At 42.8% G+C, this 17,925-nt stretch overlaps 2 protein-coding genes across 7 annotated transcripts; one reads left to right on the forward strand and one right to left on the reverse strand.

Moving 5' to 3' along the window:
* Positions 1-458: 458 nt before the first annotated feature.
* bmb (brambleberry) lies at positions 459-9,275 on the reverse strand. 2 transcript variants are annotated; one of them, XM_021604496.3, is made up of 13 exons: positions 9,131-9,275; positions 8,320-8,589; positions 7,826-7,954; positions 7,264-7,449; positions 6,890-7,112; positions 6,048-6,164; positions 4,992-5,171; positions 4,579-4,788; positions 4,277-4,412; positions 3,983-4,044; positions 3,751-3,875; positions 2,231-2,328; positions 459-1,520 (listed from the first exon to the last, which is right to left on the reverse strand). In XM_021604496.3, exons 2-13 carry the CDS (start codon positions 8,566-8,568, stop codon positions 1,391-1,393), a joined length of 1,845 nt encoding a protein of 614 aa, XP_021460171.3. In that variant the 5' UTR covers positions 8,569-8,589; positions 9,131-9,275; the 3' UTR covers positions 459-1,390. The 2 variants fall into 2 exon arrangements, with proteins under 2 accessions (XP_021460171.3, XP_021460172.3); XM_021604497.3 differs by having other exon boundaries at positions 4,579-4,785; positions 9,131-9,258.
* Positions 2,924-17,843, forward strand: pycr3 (pyrroline-5-carboxylate reductase 3). 5 transcript variants are annotated; one of them, XM_090236131.1, is made up of 7 exons: positions 2,924-3,042; positions 13,450-13,558; positions 13,941-14,020; positions 14,202-14,381; positions 14,698-14,910; positions 16,694-16,786; positions 16,885-17,843. In XM_090236131.1, exons 2-7 carry the CDS (start codon positions 13,480-13,482, stop codon positions 17,095-17,097), a joined length of 858 nt encoding a protein of 285 aa, XP_090092257.1. In that variant the 5' UTR covers positions 2,924-3,042; positions 13,450-13,479; the 3' UTR covers positions 17,098-17,843. The 5 variants fall into 5 exon arrangements, with proteins under 5 accessions (XP_090092257.1, XP_021460174.3, XP_021460173.3 ...); XM_021604499.3 differs by lacking the exon at positions 2,924-3,042 and adding an exon at positions 9,321-9,542 and having other exon boundaries at positions 13,956-14,020; XM_021604498.3 differs by lacking the exon at positions 2,924-3,042 and adding an exon at positions 9,338-9,542.
* The last annotated feature ends 82 nt before the right edge of the window (positions 17,844-17,925 follow it).

A 17,925-nucleotide genomic window follows, 5' to 3' on the forward strand; every position in this document is an offset into this window, starting at 1 on the left:
CTTTTGACAGATAAAGAGCAACATCTCATATTTAGACTGGAACTAGAGGTATTTGTGCCATCAGTCCACTCCATGTCATGCCAAATGTTTGGCATATGACACTCATGGTGTAGGAGTGTACCACGCATTCCTTTGCTGGTGTAGAACGCCAAACAATGAATTCTAGGGCTGGTCTCCCAGACAGTTCAGGGCTGTCTGGGAGAATCTTCATTGAAAGTGCTTTTTAGTCCAGGATTAATCTGTGTCCAGGAAATGACCCCCTATTCTCCTGATCATTGACTTGTCCTCTGCTTTATTTCCATGTTGACATAAAATGTACTAATTTGACAGTTTCCATTGTCATTCTACTTCACTATTGGAGCTAGTAACATAAGCATTTCACTGCACCTGTCTATCGGTGTGCAAGACACATTAATTTTGATTTGAAATATGCCCTTCACACAGAAATGTTTACAAACTTTGCATTACTGATATTTTATTATTAATTTAAAAAAAATCAAAACAATAGATATGCCCTTCATACAAAAACACTTGCCTTTGGAAGGCAGCTTAAAAAAACATTTAAGATCAGAAAAACACAAATAATATTCCCAACCGTTAGTCAAGTCGGAGTAATTTATGAGTGCAATTTAGTGCTTTATGGGCCAATCTTAACTTCCATTTACGTGAAATTTCACTTTGTCTCTCAATGACATCAATACATGACTCAAGGAAAATTAATCTTAAGAGAAAGTTATAATTCGCCTCCTTTGTCCTCTACATAACTTCGACGCAAATGACAAATCTACACACCTTAAAAAATAAAAAGTCAGTATCATGTACACACAGGGTCCATAAATCATGATAAAAGCAAACAATCCTGCCTGCATAAACCCTTTTAGAATTCAGTAACATCAGCCTTATCACATTACTTTCACATTTATAGCCAGGGAGTATCCTACTACAGGATGTCACAGGCACGCGCTTTCATCCAGACATACAAAAAGTTCATACACATGACAACTGGTCATTGCTTTAGACACAACAGAGATACCATGGTTTCTCTTACTGTCAGGGTAACAGCCTGAATAAAGAAACGTTAAAATAAAAGAATAGCCCAAGTACTTCCTGGTCATTCTGGGAGGGTGTTCAGTTGGGTACACTAGCAAAACGTTTTGCAACAAAAATCTGTTCTTATTGGTACGATTTTTCATTTCAAAACATTTTCTCCTACTTAACTTGTGGTGGATGGAGGAAGGGTAGGAGTAGCAGGGAGAGGGGAAGCAGGGTGTGCATTCAAATGGCAGGCTATTCCCTACATAATGCACTACTTTTGAGAAGAGCCCTATGGCCCTGGTCAAAAGTAGTGCACTATATTGGGAATAGGGTACCATTTGGAACAGAGTGTTATTCAGAGGCAGTTGTAGGAGGTATAGCCACCCTCATGGACATGGCAGTACTCCTGTCCCAGCACCGCCCTCTTCTTACATTGCTGTCCCATCCTGGTAGTGCCATTACACAGCTGACGACCAGACACAGAGCTACCAGGGGACAAGAGGAGAGAGAAGGGGAAGGGAGGAAAATAAATCTACACTTTTGAGGGGGATCAGTTTGAGCAAGGCAAGGTGCAGAACTCATCTTGGTCACATAATGAATAGTTATTTCAGATACAAGGTGATTTGTAGATCAGGGATTCTGCACAGCCCAACTGCAATGTAGTCTGAAAACACAGCCTGTCCTCTTGTCCTGGTCACAATGGTGAGAACTATGGAGTTGATTGGCCTCCAGAACTAGTCCAACTTGTATCAAATACCTCTGATCAAACCCATCTACTAGCTGTACAAGGCTAGCGCTACAGTAGTAAATGTTTCTTCCTCTATAAACATAGTATGAAGTATGGCATAAAGTAATTCTGTATGTCATTGGTTGTACTAAAATAAATCAGGCAGTGTAATTCTCACAATGCACACAAGTAATCCCTGGTCCCGCTAATCCCATAGGTGTGGCATAATGAGATCTGATATGACAATCATCTTTAGTTGTAGCAAGGTAAGCCAGGCAGTATAATTGATATAAAAAGTCACCTTCTCACACCTAGCTATACATACAGTACAAGTGTGGCATAGCAAAAATGTCACACGGTGTATCATTGTCGGTTTTACCAAGTCACACACTGTATAAAAGGTCAAACATTGCATACAGAGTTGATGCTTGAACCTGCTAAACGTATCAGGTTGGTTAGAACGCTAACCTGTTGCTGGCCAGGGATTGGTTGGGGCTGGCGCTCCGTGATTTGCTCACTGCATCCATCATTCCTCCCAGGTTCTTTTGGGGCAGACCTAGGACAGCCTGTCAATCAGAACAAAATGTCAAGAATAGCCTACCAACCTAAAAACAGTATGTCAGTGATGACAGAGCCAATAATAATCTGTATGTGTAGCAGTGGAGGCTCCTCAGAGGACCATCCTCAGTGAATTTCATAACAATTTAAATTTCCTCTTTAGATACAACTATACTAAATATAAAATCACATCACCAAATAATTGATTAAAACACTATTTTGAAAAGGTCTACAGTAGCCTCAACAGCCCTCTAGGGTAACACCATGGTGTAGCCGGAGGACAGCTAGCTTCTGTCCTCCTCTGGGTACATTGACTTCAATACAAAACCGAGGATGCTTATGGTTCTCACCCATGAGAACACAGTAATTATGACAACTTCCGTAGGACATCCTCCAACCTATCAGAGTTCTTGCACCATGAACTGACATGTTGCCCACCCAATCAAAGGATCCACAAATGTATCTAGTACTGAAAGCATAAGCTGCAGCTAGCTAGCACTGCAGAGCATACAAATGTAATGAGTAGTTGACAAAGAGAGAGAAAGACAGAACAGTTTAACAAATTAATTTCTACCAAAATGAAGCAGCAAGTGTCTTTCACTTACTTAGCTAGTAAATGCAGATAGTTAGTTTATCCTACTGAAACACCCTGCTCAAACAGAAGGATGTTATGTTAGCTAGCTGGCTATGACTTTCCAACACAGGAACTCTTCCAAGTCAAGGTAAGCTTTTGGTTTGACTAATTTATTGGCACCGGGGCCCACCGGTGTAACTGCTTACTGACTGTACACTAACGTTACTGCATGAATGTAGTGGGTTTACTAATGCTCTAGTTCTATTAGTCATGCAGAGTATGTTGTTACCTCAAATGTGTCTCGACCTGTGTGCACCTACATTGTATACTGTCATTCATAGGCTAGGTTGTAGCAACCTCATGATGAGTATAGGGAAAATGCGAGTATCATGTACGAGCCTAAATCGATCACTGTTACATTGAACTGGGTGAAAGAAAGTCAACCAATATGCTGTAATAGAAATAAGGCCATGCTCATGAAAAAAAAGCAGGGGAAAAAAAAACTCATCTTAAATGGCACTGATGTGTAGCTAACCCTAACCACACGTGTATATACCCTAATTTCCTAACCATTAGGGTTAGCAGTGTGGGTAAGGTTAGGTTTAATAATCAGATTTTATGACTGGTTGTGCCAGCTACTAACCTGTGCCTCTTATAGGGAAAGTCACTTAAAAGTAATCAATGAGTAATACAAAAGTGACTGATTAGATCTTTGGCCAAGTAACTAGTAACCTAATTACATTTAGTAAGTGATCTACATAAACCTACTGGTTTATAACTAACTAGGTCCTTCAGAGTATGACACTAATACCCTCCATCTCCCTTAAGGACATTCATCTGCTATATTCATGCTCACCGCAGAGAGACTAGGCCGACACTTGAACCTGGGAGTAGAATGGTTCAGTGAGCCCACAGGGACAAACCTGGCCTCAGCCATGTAGTGGGCATGGGAGGGAGACAATGCTGCTATGCAGGGGTCACCTGGAAATGATTAGAAAAATAAATAAACAGCCAAGAGAAGTGTTTCCCATTCATTTTGAGAGGAATTCTGAAGAGAACATGGTCCATTTGTAGTGTGTGTTACACACCTGTCATGAAGCTGTCCTGATCCAGCAGGTCTATTGGCTCCATGAGACCATCCAGCTCATCTCTGAGTGTATGGAGAAGAGAGAGACGTATCAGCTACATTATATCAAACTTGGTCAGTTCACATAATTAGCAGTAACCACCCATTACCGGCGAGGGCCACTTTGAAAATAAGTACTTTCATTTACGCTTTCATGAGTTTTCCTCTGGTAAATGCACATCTTGTGATGCAGGGTTTATTAGCAAATCTGAAGTCAAATGTAATTCAATTCTGGAGCTACTCTACTGTCACTCACCTCTGGGGGGTGGAGGAGGATGGGCCGCAGGAGTGGAGGTAGAGGTGGCTTTCTGGTTCCAGGGTCTTCTGACTGGGGATCTTATTTCCTCTCATCTGAGAACACGCCCACAACACCTGCATCGCCAACCAGTAGCCTGAGGAGAGGGTAATGACATCACAATAGTCCACATCACCAATAAGACGGCTAATAATTAATATCCCAGTCAGTCATGAGTGACAGGGTGAGAAAGAAAAAAAACACACCCCTTTGTGGTTTCCAGTGAGAGGGGCAGCAACACACACAAAAAACCCTGCCCGTACCGAGTGACAGTGTGAGCAGCAGCATGCTGAGACTGGGCAGGTCCAGGGCAGGCTGTTGGTTGACCTCAGCCACAGCGTTGAGCGGAACCGTGAAGAGCAGCATGGCTCGGGAGAAGGACGGACAGCGCAGGAACGTCAGTACCACCGCACACAGCAGGAAGTACCCAGCATGCACCACACACGTCCACACCGCAGCCAGACTTAGACCTGCTGGACAGAAACACGGAGAGAAATTTATTGAAAAATGCGTGGAACTGATGAAGGAACTAAGATTAAAATGTTCATTCTCACTGCAAAAGATGATATCTGTTGACCTTTGCAATACAAATGCATCTGGTGGTCTAAAGTTGTGTACCTGTAGACCTGGTCGGATTCTAAAAAGAGTCACATATATACATACACACACACACTACCTGCCCAGCCCAGGTAACCCTGGATAATATGAAGCCTCTCTTCTAGACAACGTTGCATGTTGTCAAGGTAATGTAGCATGGTTCCCAGGGTTCCATTCATGCGTTCCAGTTTTCCCATGAGATCCATGTAGTACTGAGCTGTCAGTTTCTGATACTGCAGGAACCCAGACATACTGTGGTCTGAGATCACGTTCCAATGGAGACGAGAAAAACAAATGATCAGATCCATACAATTAAATATAACAGAATTTCACTACATCATTGATAAACTGTCAAATTAGCAAAAACTATTAAATTGTCAAATAGTGTATCATGTCATTTAAACCTGGCAATTTAGGTTAAGTGCAGTAAATATTGAGTCACATTTTCCATCTTGACCTCAAAGACTTTACCTGTAGCCTAATCTGACTTACAGTCAATCTAATATGTTCAAAACAACACAAGGCTACAACAATAAACTGAAGTTTTAGGCTATTTATTAAATTGGTTTGCCAGCTCCAGATAGGGTACACAAGTGGCACACATTTATTTGCAATGACTCCAGTGAGTCATTTCAACATAATTATTGTATCAAATGACAGCCTACAATGGCATATACATTAATAGACTACTTGATGGCCAACAGAGGCAAACATATAATTCTCCACATGTAGCCTAATGTCCGTTTCATTGAGGTGGTTCCTTTTATGGGGAAAAATCGTGAGGGAGTTCCATAACTTCCATTTCAAATTTCCACTCAGGCAGCCCCCGAGACCCAAAACCTGAGCATGCATAAAGCACTTTGCTTGATAATGTTTTCTTTAAGCAGTCAACATTAGAATGCAGTTTAAAGTATTTAACAAATTAATAAAATTGTCCTAGACATCAAAACCTAGATAATGTATCTTGCGATGCATCTCAAGCTGTCAAACACATTTAATTAAATCAAGTAGCATTTGCAACCAAATACAGACCATTCATTGCATTTATCCAGAATCAGTAGATTTATCCCAAATTACAAGTTAGTGTGATGAACATACACATTGCTTTTGCATGGTGTGTGCATGCGCATCTTACCTATTTTGCTATAGATGTCCTTTGCGCGCCCACTGACCTCAGCAAGGTCATCCAGAAGGGCCTTATGACCCTCCTGAACCTCTGACCTTTGATCCATTAGCTGCTCACTAACATTCTCTATAAGGGAGGTAGGGGACATGAAGGGAACATGATCTCACAAGCATTTTTGTAACGAGTCGGGGAGCGCAGAGCAAAAACAGACCAAACAGTGTTGACAAAGAGAGCAACGTCACATAAGAGCATGTGAGAGAGAAAGTGCTAGGAGTGAACAAGAGTATTATCATCACAGAGAACAACGAGACAGATATTTCCCTGGATATGTAAATGAAGCAACCGCTTGGCTTTTCTAATCACTACCAAATATGGTAGTGAATGCTTGCCAGCAGCAGGAGAAGATGGAACAAGATGGATTTTGGCCGACATTCTGCACATTTTCTCATAGATTAAACATTCTCAGTTCTGTTCGCAAAACTACAATCTGTTATGAACAGAGTGGACTAGATTTGTAGGCTTTACCCTTTGCAAAAGTTCTTTTAAAATCACCTGGTTTAGGTGGGCAAAGACAAATTTAGTTATTACACACACGCACTTCAGAGTAGGCATTCCCTAACGGAAATATGCAGATGCATACTAGAATGCGCCAATAGGATCTCGCTAGCTCGTGCTTGGCTCTACTCACCTCCTTGCTTGTTCTGCCCACTATGACATTTGTTTCCACAGGAAACGACAGTCTGTGGTCTATCTTGGTTTAGTTATAAAAAAATATTTGGTATTATCATGGATTAAGGCTGTGAAATAGAGAACAACAAACAGTGTGTGTTTGTGCATGCATCTCCTCTTACCCATCCTGTGTGTGATTCCCTGGATGAGCTGGGCCACCAGTTCCTGTCCGGAGGCAATGAGGGCCTTCTCCTGGCCCAGACGCTCCAGGTTAGACGAGAGTGAGGTCTCCAGCTGCTCCTGGCCCTCCCACAGTGCCCCTTGCTGGGCCACCAGGGCACTGTGACCCTTCAGCAGCCTCTCCAGGGAGGCCGAAGTCAGATCCTTCAGCTCCAGCTGACCCTCCTGTTGTGGAACACAGCAGAGACATTCAAGTCCACATATTATGACAGAAAGAAAGAAAAACAGACCTCTTCCTTTGAAATAGAAGGGGAAAAAGAGTGAGAGCGAGAAGGGGGGGCAGAACAAGGGCGAGATTGACTCAAAGACAACTGACCTTCAGGTCCTTCATGGCGTCCAGTTGGCTGGTTGCTGTAGAGATTAGTGCGTTGACGGTGAGCTCGGCCCGGCGGCGGAAGTGCTGCTGACGGGTGGCGTAACACACGGAGCGTGCCCGGTTGCTCACTATGTGGTAAGCATTCCACGTGTCCGAGTCCATGTCCGCTGTGCACTGCTTTAGGGACTGGCAGGAGAAGAGGGTGAACATACTGTAGAGACACTATGAAATCAGCTTCAGTGCTGTGCATGCAAACTGGGTTGAGCTCAGGCACAAAATTAAACCGAACCAAGTGAAGCGGGAGGCACTATCTGAAGTTCTCCAATAATACTGTTTTTCCGTTACAAATCTTTAAAAACTATTTGCTGCAGTATGCCCTAATACAAATGACCCAGATTCAGACTTCTGCCTTCAACCCACCAAGTCCTCTAGCATCAGTGATTAGGACAGAACTGTATTAACATTTAAACAACTTGACTCCCAAAACAATTGATAAAAAATAAATTTAAAAAAGTTCCTAGATATCGCTTAGCTGGAACAAATTATACATCTCGGAGCGTACCATGTCCTCAGTGCAGGGGTACGTCCTACGCCCCTCCACCTCTGCCTGGCAGTTGAACAGGACAACGCCCAGTTTGGCTAGCTGCTCCTCTGATAGGCTAGCGCAGGTTGACTTCAGCTGGGCAACCACCTGGAGGGAGAGGGACACTTTTTCTACTGGCTGATGATCAATATGAAGTCAGTTTGATTTAAAGAAATGCATTAGACTGATGAGTGGATCTGCCCTGCAACTTCTCTGAGGTGCTGTGATGCCCATGAACATGCCTATAAAGCCATTATGCTTCAGTGTCACTGCCTGGTGAAATAAATAGTTGTTAGGTAGACATATAGCCCAAACTTTCTTTGGGAAAGAATGACAGTAGGATGCATCACCATGCATGATTGCTCAGCCAAGGGTTCATAGACCATATTCATAATGGTTGAAACACAGATTGTTATCTAAGCGAGAAGATCTGACTAATGTTGTGTAGAGAATAATACTGTCCAACACATTACCCGGTAATGACAGCTGTCCAACGGGCTGAGCTCCATATTTTTTGCCTCTGCTAGGAACTTTTCATCGGCTACCGTCATCTCGAACGGTTGGGCATCTCCCTCAGGTAGTCCAGGGACCAGTGAAGGGGCGAGGACTGGAGCCCCTGGCTGCGTCTGCTTCAACCAGTCAAATAAACCGCTCACTGGACCACACCGGGAGGCCAGCACGCAGACCAGCAGCAGTATAAGGCCAATCACCGGCCGAGCCATCGGAGTGCTGGAGAAAGTAGGCTACACAGGGAGGATATGTACACATGAAGTTCGAATGTGTACATTCAAATTTGCAATGTCAGTGACAGACAAGTTGAGCAATGGTGGTTGGGTAAAACACGCTTGGTTGATTGACTTGGCCTGACAGCTGAAGACGTGCATTAACTCTCCATTAAAATGCCTAAGCTTTAGCTCAGCGAGAAACTAGCGTAGACAACCGGGGATCAAAGCCCACTGCTTTTTATTACGAGGGGCATATGTTATTCAATTCATTATGGACCGACTTCGACTCAAACAAATGTAAATGTCAGATGCAACGCCCTCTCTGAACCTGCGCTGCACAGGTGACAGGCGGTGTGGCCGGACATGCAGATGGTAAAATATTATTTGGAATCATTGCATCGAACTAAACAGGCGATACTACCGTGTGCATGTTTTATTTTCCATTTTAAAAAGTCCGAATCTATTTAATGAAAATAAACAATTTGCTTAAAAACCACCATTGAAGCAAAGCAAAATCCTTGAACAAAATTCAAAAGTTATGTTAGTAATGCTAACTTACCTCAAAATGTATTTGTATTTCTGTTGTTTCGTCGGATTTCCGCTAGTACAATCGTTCGTTGATTCTGATGAACCAACCCCAGCTGATTTGAATGAGAACCCTTTCATTTCTTACATCCACATTCATCTGTTTTAAATGGTACAATGAAACAGCCAATCGGATCAGCGTCTTTCTGGATCTCGCGAGATACACAACCAGGAACAGGTTGACTTCTTGTTTGATGATTGGCCAATTGTCCCTTTGAGTTTTGGCAGATTCGTAGATCTTTCCATCATATGTGTCCTTGATGGTACATATAACTGAAATTGAGATGATATACAGATCAGATAATGTGCAGCAACTTGCTCAGACAGGAGGACTCGTGAGTCAGTTGAGCTCAAAGCCTCTACAAAATCCCTGGATTTGATTGAAGGTAACCATAACTAGGCAACTGTATAATGCATATATATATCTCAAATAAAGTGACGTCAATTTGAATCATAGGCTAGCTAGCTACATAGTTAGTTAAAATGTTGAGCTGTAGTAGCTAGCAGCTTGATGTGGTTGTGGTTCTAGGTGTAAAAGCACACGTGTGTGAGCCCGACGATTTGTGTTCGTACTGTCAGTCCAACACCTAGTTAGCAATTTAATTCAAATTGACTTTATTGGCATGGGAAACGTGTTTATGTTGCCAACGCGAGTGAAATAAACAAACAAAGGTGAGAAGACACAAATCCGCAACAACAACAAACTATTATAGTTTAACAGTAATTATAAACTGGGTGGTTCGAGCCCTGAATTGCGTATTGCCTAAGAACAGCCCTTAGCCATGGTATATTTATTGGCCATATACCACACACCCTCGTGCCTTATTGCTTAAATATTGCACTCGTAAATGTTTTAGACATTTCAAGAGTTGTATTATCAGCTATGTACATGTTTTTACAATGTGGAAATAGTTGTAGTACGAATAGTAGGGGAAGATAAATATTGGTATGTGCTTCTCTGGTTGCCCTTTTTCGTGGCCACAAATCTTGCTGCTGTGATTTCACACTGCGGTATTTCGCCTAACAGATATGGGATTTTATCAATGCTTGAGTTGTTTTCACATTCTTTGTGGGTCTGTGTGATCTGTGGGAAATACAGTGCCTTGCGAAAGTATTCGGCCCCCTTGAACTTTGCGACCTTTTGCCACATTTCAGGCTTCAAACATAAAGATATAAAACTATTTTTTTGTGAAGAATCAACAAGTGGGACACAATCATGAAGTGGAACGACATTTATTGGATATTTCAAACTTTTTTAACAAATCAAAAACTGAAAAATTGGGCGTACAAAATTATTCAGCCCCCTTAAGTTAATACTTTGTAGCGCCACCTTTTGCTGCGATTACAGCTGTAAGTCGCTTGGGGTATGTCTATCAGTTTTGCACATCGAGAGACTGAAATTTTTTCCCATTCCTCCTTGCAAAACAGCTCGAGCTCAGTGAGGTTGGATGGAGAGCATTTGTGAACAGCAGTTTTCAGTTCTTTCCACAGATTCTCGATTGGATTCAGGTCTGGACTTTGACTTGGCCATTCTAACACCTGGATATGTTTATTTTTGAACCATTCCATTGTAGATTTTGCTTTATGTTTTGGATCATTGTCTTGTTGGAAGACAAATCTCCGTCCCAGTCTCAGGTCTTTTGCAGACTCCATCAGGTTTTCTTCCAGAATGGTCCTGTATTTGGCTCCATCCATCTTCCCATCAATTTTAACCATCTTCCCTGTCCCTGCTGAAGAAAAGCAGGCCGAAACCATGATGCTGCCACCACCATGTTTGACAGTGGGGATGGTGTGAGCTGTGTTGCTTTTACGCCAAACATAACGTTTTGCATTGCTGCCAAAAAGTTCAATTTTGGTTTCATCTGACCAGAGCACCTTCTTCCACATGTTTGGTGTGTCTCCCAGGTGGCTTGTGGTAAACTTTAACCGACACTTTTTATGGATATCTTTAAGAAATGGCTTTCTTCTTGCCACTCTTCCATAAAGGCCAGATTTGTGCAATATACGACTGATTGTTGTCCTATGGACAGAGTCTCCCACCTCAGCTGTAGATCTCTGCAGTTCATCCAGAGTGATCATGGGCCTCTTGGCTGCATCTCTGATCAGTCTTCTCCTTGTATGAGCTGAAAGTTTAGAGGGACGGCCAGGTCTTGGTAGATTTGCAGTGGTCTGATACTCCTTCCATTTCAATATTATCGCTTGCACAGTGCTCCTTGGGATGTTTAAATCTTGGGAAATCTTTTTGTATCCAAATCCGGCTTTAAACTTCTTCACAACAGTATCTCAGACCTGCCTGGTGTGTTCCTTGTTCTTCATGATGCTCTCTGCGCTTTTAACGGACCTCTGAGACTATCACAGTGCAGGTGCATTTATACGGAGACTTGATTACACACAGGTGGATTGTATTTATCATCATTAGTCATTTAGGTCAACATTGGATCATTCAGAGATCCTCACTGAACTTCTGGAGAGAGTTTGCTGCACTGAAAGTAAAGGGGCTGAATAATTTAGCACGCCCAATTGTTCAGTTTTTGATTTGTTAAAAAAGTTTGAAATATCCAATAAATGTCGTTCCACTTCATGATTGTGTCCCACTTGTTGTTGATTCTTCACATAAAAATACAGTTTTATATCTTTATGTTTGAAGCCTGAAATGTGGCAAAAGGTCGCAAAGTTCAAGGGGGCCGAATACTTTCGCAAGGCACTGTATGTATCTCTAATGTGGCCATACATTTGTCAGGAGATTAGCTCTTACACCAAGAGGTCTGAATGAGGGATGTCTTTAAAATATATACATATTTTTTTGTGTTAACATTTGTTACCTTTTTCTTATTATACCAATATCGTAACATATTGACCAATAGGTATTTATCAAATCAATTTTCTTAACGTGTTATTTAAACGTTTAATAAAGTAATGGTTCTTGGCCAATATGAGGGCTTTTATTATGAAGGCTGAAACCGGAAGTTTATTTGTTATTGTTCCGGCAGTAAAGTGTTTCCAGTAGTTACCACAGCCACAAAGTCAACAGCCCATATCTTTAATATTATTTTTTAAATAAAAATGTGGTCTTAATTTAAGGTTAGGGTTAGGCATAAGGTTAGCAGTGTGTTTAAGATTAGGGTTAGGTTTAAAATCAGATTTTAAGAAGATATATTTTCGAAATAGGAAATGTATGACTTTGTGGCGTTGGTAACTAGTGACGACCCCAGCAAAGCATAGGTGGAATGTGTATAATCCGATCGAGATCCATTCGGACAGATCAATATTATAATTTGATCACTACATATCACAGCCTAAAAAACTCAGAGTAAAAAATGTCTGCCATGAAAAAATACTTCTGGGACTCGGAGGAGACTGAATATATGTTAAAAGTTTTAAGGGAACTGGACATAGCGAAGCACTTGGACGGTCGAAAGGTTTGAAACCTGAAGTTGTTCAAGGTAGCAGAGAAGAGAATGAAACAGGGTATCACAGATCAATTGACCAGATAAGGCACTGATGGAAAGTTATCAAGACATCGTATTATAGCTGGAATAACAACCAGCAAACAGTGAAACTTACTCGTTTCCCACAATATGTTTCCCACAATATGCAACCACTATGCAATCAATCATGGATGAATCTGAAACATGGAGCCGCTCGCATGGCACCAACAGCGGCCCTGTTCGTATTCGGAATAGGCCTAAGCCTACAGTGCATGACGAAGAGACAGAAGATTCCGAAGAAGAAGCAACTGCTGCTCAGTTGTTGCATGATCATTCTACTGGGGATGTCATTGTACGCATTGGACTAATTTGATTTCTTACCATTGCCCAGATGTCAAGCCCATGATTATGTTGTCTGTGCCCTGGCACTGTATCCCCTATACAGTGCACTACTTTTGACCCGAACCCTAAGGGAAAGGGGGATACCTAGTCAGCTGCACAACTGAATGCATTTAACTGAAGTGTGTCTTCCGCATTTAACCCAACCCCTCTGAATCAGAGAGGTGCGGTGACTGCCTTAATCGACGTCATCAGCACCCGGGGAGCATTTGTTGTGGGGGTTAACTGCCTTGCTCAAGAATGGCAGATTTTTCCACTTTGCCGGCTCAGGCATTCAAACAAGCAACCTTACTGTCCCAACACTTTAACCGCTAGGCTACCTGCCGCCCCACTATGAGCCCATATCTAAAGTAGTACACTTTATAGTGTGCCATTTGAGACGCAAGCGATCATGTCATTATAATCATTGATGCCCCTGTTATGGTTCATTGGTATGACTAGGGATTTATCTTTGCCCCCCATGCAGATCAAGACAGACCTAGAGACGCCTCATGAGATGGACTCTAACCTGAGAATCGGCTTCATCGGGGCAGGCAACATGGCCTACGGGATAGCCAAGGGAGTCATGCAGTCTGGTAGGTCAACAGGGAGAATATATTGTGTGTGTCTTCATCAGGGTAACATGGCCTACGGGATAGCCAAGGTAATCTAGTGTGTGTGTCAGGGTTGGGGATAATTAGAATTGAAGTTGGTCAATTCAGGAAGTGATTTGAATATAAAATTCCAGTCTGTAAAAACTTCTTACATAAATAGCTTCTCCTTTTCAGTTAATTGAGAAGTCATTGAAAGTAGATGCCCTTTTCTCAAATATTGAATTGGTATTTCAGTTTACTTCCTGAATTGACTGCCTTCAATTAGAATTGACTGCCTTCAATTAGAATTGACTGCCTTCAATTAGAATTGACCCCAACCCTGGTGTGTGTGTGTGACTCTTCACTTGCCCCCAAAAACTTGCAGGATGTTTAATTGCAGGAGATGTCCCTCCCAGCAATGTTAAAGTGAGCGCACCCTCCGCAAGGAACTTTGGTCGCTTTCAGGTACATAGTCCTCCTATTTTCTTCCACACACACTTCTTTTCTCTCCACCCCCGTCAGCTGATGTCAATCACTGTATTTGCATTGATTAATCTATTGTTCTACGTGTGTGTGTGTGTGTGTGTGTGTGTGTTATGCACAGTGCGCAGAGTTACCATTCACCTCTGTTTTCATTTTATTTCAGGAGTTGGGGGTGGCTGTCACCCATTCCAATGCAGAGCTGGTGAGTAGCTGTGACTTGGTGTTCGTGGCGGTCAAACCACACCTCATCACAACCATTCTCAGTGAAATCACAGACCACGTCACCCGGAAACACATCATCGTCTCCGTGGCAGCAGGTGTAACCTTGGCAACGCTTCAGGGGGTGAGTCCAGATGAGAGGGTTTTTAAACTATTGCTTAGTAACCTGAGTAACTTGACTTGCTTTATTGGTTGATCAGATATCTGATAGACATTCCTGGCGATTTTCTTTGCAGACAAGAAAAAGACCAGAACATTTTTAGCAAAAGACCATAATTGTCTAATTTTGTGTTTTGGTCTCTGTCACATGCCCTCTTTCTTCTCTTCTTCTTCCTCCTCCATCCATCCATCTGAACACCGCTGTCCCTCTCGCCCTCCTTTTCTCATCTCCCTCCCCCCTCTCGCCCTCCTTCTCTCCTCTCCCTCCCCCTCTCCTCCAGCTCCTGCCATTTGACACAGTGGTTTTGAGACTAATGCCCAACCTTCCCTGTCTGGTCCAGCAAGGGGCACTATTGTTCTCGCGGGGGACGTGGGCGCGGCAAGAGGACGGGGATCTGCTCCGCTCGCTGCTTCAACACTGTGGCCTGGTGGAGGAGGGGCCCGAGGCCTGGATAGACATCCACACTGGGCTCAGTGGCAGCGGGGTGGCCTTTGTGAGTGGGAGGAGGAGGGATGGCCTTCAACTCTTACCCTACGAGTTCCAGAGCCTGCTGGTTTTCTGTTCTACCTGATAATTAATTGCACACACTTGGTGTCCTAGGTCTAAGTCTGACTGGAGGGCAACAAGGGAAAAATGCAGTGGAACTGGCTTCCAGAGTTGAGTTTGAAGGGCCTAATCTATTGAATTTTCCCTCATTGTAAGTCGCTATGGATAAGAGTGTCTACTGAAATGTAAATGTAAAATTAATCAAGGAGGAAAGAGAAGGATGGAGGGAAGGTAGGGATTTATAAATGTATTTTATTTCACCTTTATTTAACCAGGTAGGCTAGTTTTACAACTGCGACCTGGCCAAGATAAAGCAAAGTAGTTTGACACATACAACAACACAGAGTTACACATGGAATAAACAAACATACAGTAGAAAAAGTCTATATACAGTGTGTGCAAATGAGGTAAGATAAGGGAGGTAAGGCAATAAATAGGCCATGGTGGCGAAGTAATTACAATATACCAATTAAACACTGGAGTGATAGATGTGCAGAAGATGAATGTGCAAGTAGAGATACTGGGGTGCAAAGAAACAAGAAAAATAAATAAAAACAGTATGGGGGTGAGGTAGTTGGATGGGCTATTTACAGATGGGCTATGTACAGGTGCAGTGATCTGTGAGCTGCTCTGACAGCTGCTGCTTAAAGTTAGTGAGGGAGATATGAGTCTCCAGCTTCAGTGATTTTTGCAGTTCATTCCAGTCATTGGCAGCAGAGAACTGGAAGGAAAGACGACCAAAGGAGGAATTGGCTTTGGGGGTGACCAGTGAGATATACATGCTGGAGCGCGTGCTATGGGTGGGTGCTGCTATGGTGACTAGTGAACTAAGATAAGACGTGGCTTTACCTAGGAAAGACTTGTAGATGACCTGGAGCCAATGGGTTTGCCGACAATATGAAGCAAGGGCCAGCCAACGAGAGCGTATAGGTCGCAGTGGTGGGTAGTATATTGGGCTTTGGTGACAAAACGGATGGCACTGTGATAGACTGCATCCAATTTGTTGAGTAGAGTATTGGAGGCTATTTTGTAAATGACATTGCCGAAGTCGAGGTTCGGTAGGATAGTCAGTTTTACGATGGTATGTTTAGCAGCCTGAGTGAAGGATGCTTTGTTGCGAAATAGGAAGCCAATTCTAGATTTAATTTTGGATTGGAGATGCTTAATGTGAGTCTGGAAGGAGAATTTACAGTCTAGCCAGACACCTAGGTATTTGTAGTTGTCCACATATTCTAAGTCAGATCCGTCCAGAGTAGTGATGCTGGACGGGCGGGCAGGTGCAGGCAGCTATCGGTTGAAGAGCATGCATTTAGTTTTACTTGTGTTTAAGAGCAGTTCGAGGCCACGGAAGGAGAGTTGTATGGCATTGAAGCTCGTCTGGAGGTTAGTAAACACAGTGTCCAAAGAAGGGCCAGAAGTATACAGAATGGTGTCGTCTGCGTAGAGGTTGATCAGAGAATCACCAGCAGCGAGAGCAAAGTCATTGATGTATACAGAGAAGTATCGGCCCGAGAATTGAACCCGTGGCACCCCCATAGAGACTGCCAGAAGTCCAGCCACAGGCCCTCTGATTTGACACACTGAACTCTATCAGAGAAGTAGTTGGATAGAGGGATGGAGATGAAGATTGGAGGGAGGGAGTGGAGAGTGGGAGAGGAATGGGATGGAGAAGACAAAACGGAAAGGGGTAACGTTGTTCTGGTTATAACAGAGAGTCCTTGGCCCTGCAGGTGTATCTGTTTGCAGAGGCGCTGGCTGAGGGAGCGGTGAAGATGGGCATGCCCAGTGCTCTGGCCCATAGCATTGCTGCTCAGACTGTATTGGTGAGTTTTTGGTTTCATAAAGCAGCCCTCATTTGTATTATATTAGCACAGGTACTTCTGTATCTCTGTTCAATGTGTAATTTTCTTCCCTGTTCTAGGGGGCAGGCCAGTTGTTGAGGGACTCAGGGAAGCATCCAGCCCAACTGCGTTCGGAGGTGTGTACACCAGGAGGCACCACTATCTTCGGGCTTCATGCCATGGAGCAGGGGGGTGTGAGGGCCGCCACCATGACCGCTGTGGAGACTGCAACTGAGAGGGCCAGGGAGCTGGGCAGGAAGTCAGCGCCTACGGCCACAGAAAATAGGAAGTGAAGTCGTTTTGGCCCACAGTAACTGATTAAGGAAATGTATATATTTTGGTTGCTCTCTGCCCAATGCCCACATAAACCACTTCAGTCTTTAACTTTGTTACTGTTGGAGCCTAATCTAACTACAAATCTGACTGGAGGAGTTGTTCAAGGGCACATAGTGATTGTGAAGAATACAGCAAGATGCTTCAAATCAGCGCTAATCCAGTTATCTTCATAATTTATCAATGTTCATTTGAATTATTAAAGTGAATTTATTGGTATTTTCAGTTTTTGTTATTAAAATAATGTTGTACCTATCTGGTCCAAACTGATGGCTATGAACAGGTGCTGTACATTCACACTTTGTTAATTCAGATGGTCCATATAGCCTGCACATAGTATGATATTGGAAATTACAATGTATTTGAGTGGTACTGTACATTTCCATTCTTCTAAAGTGTGGCCTATCAAGTTAGATGTTACATACAATTCACCTTCCTTAGGTTTTCTGCATGTTTTATTTATTTACTTTGAAAACTATCCCAAAATTGTTTTTATTCCAGACAAAGATTAAACAAAAAAATCAGTGTGACGTGATTTTGAGCGGTCCCAGTCTCTGAAATCAAGTGACCCCTGCTGGCGGAAGAAATTACGTTTTATTAAACAGTTCCCTATTCTGTCATGTGCAAGCGCAGTGCGTGTTGAATGGGAGTATACCAATCCTGGAAAAACTGATTGAACAAATGAATAAAAGCTAAATTATGACTACACACTGTTCATTACTTTAATATTATAATCCTAAAATATTTTCAGTAGGTTATATGTGTATCAACCGTGCGTTTAAAAAACA

Source organism: Oncorhynchus mykiss, chromosome 5 (assembly GCF_057628025.1).
Source record: "Oncorhynchus mykiss isolate SJ-2025 chromosome 5, ASM5762802v1, whole genome shotgun sequence".
In the NCBI taxonomy this organism is placed as follows: domain Eukaryota; kingdom Metazoa; phylum Chordata; class Actinopteri; order Salmoniformes; family Salmonidae; genus Oncorhynchus; species Oncorhynchus mykiss.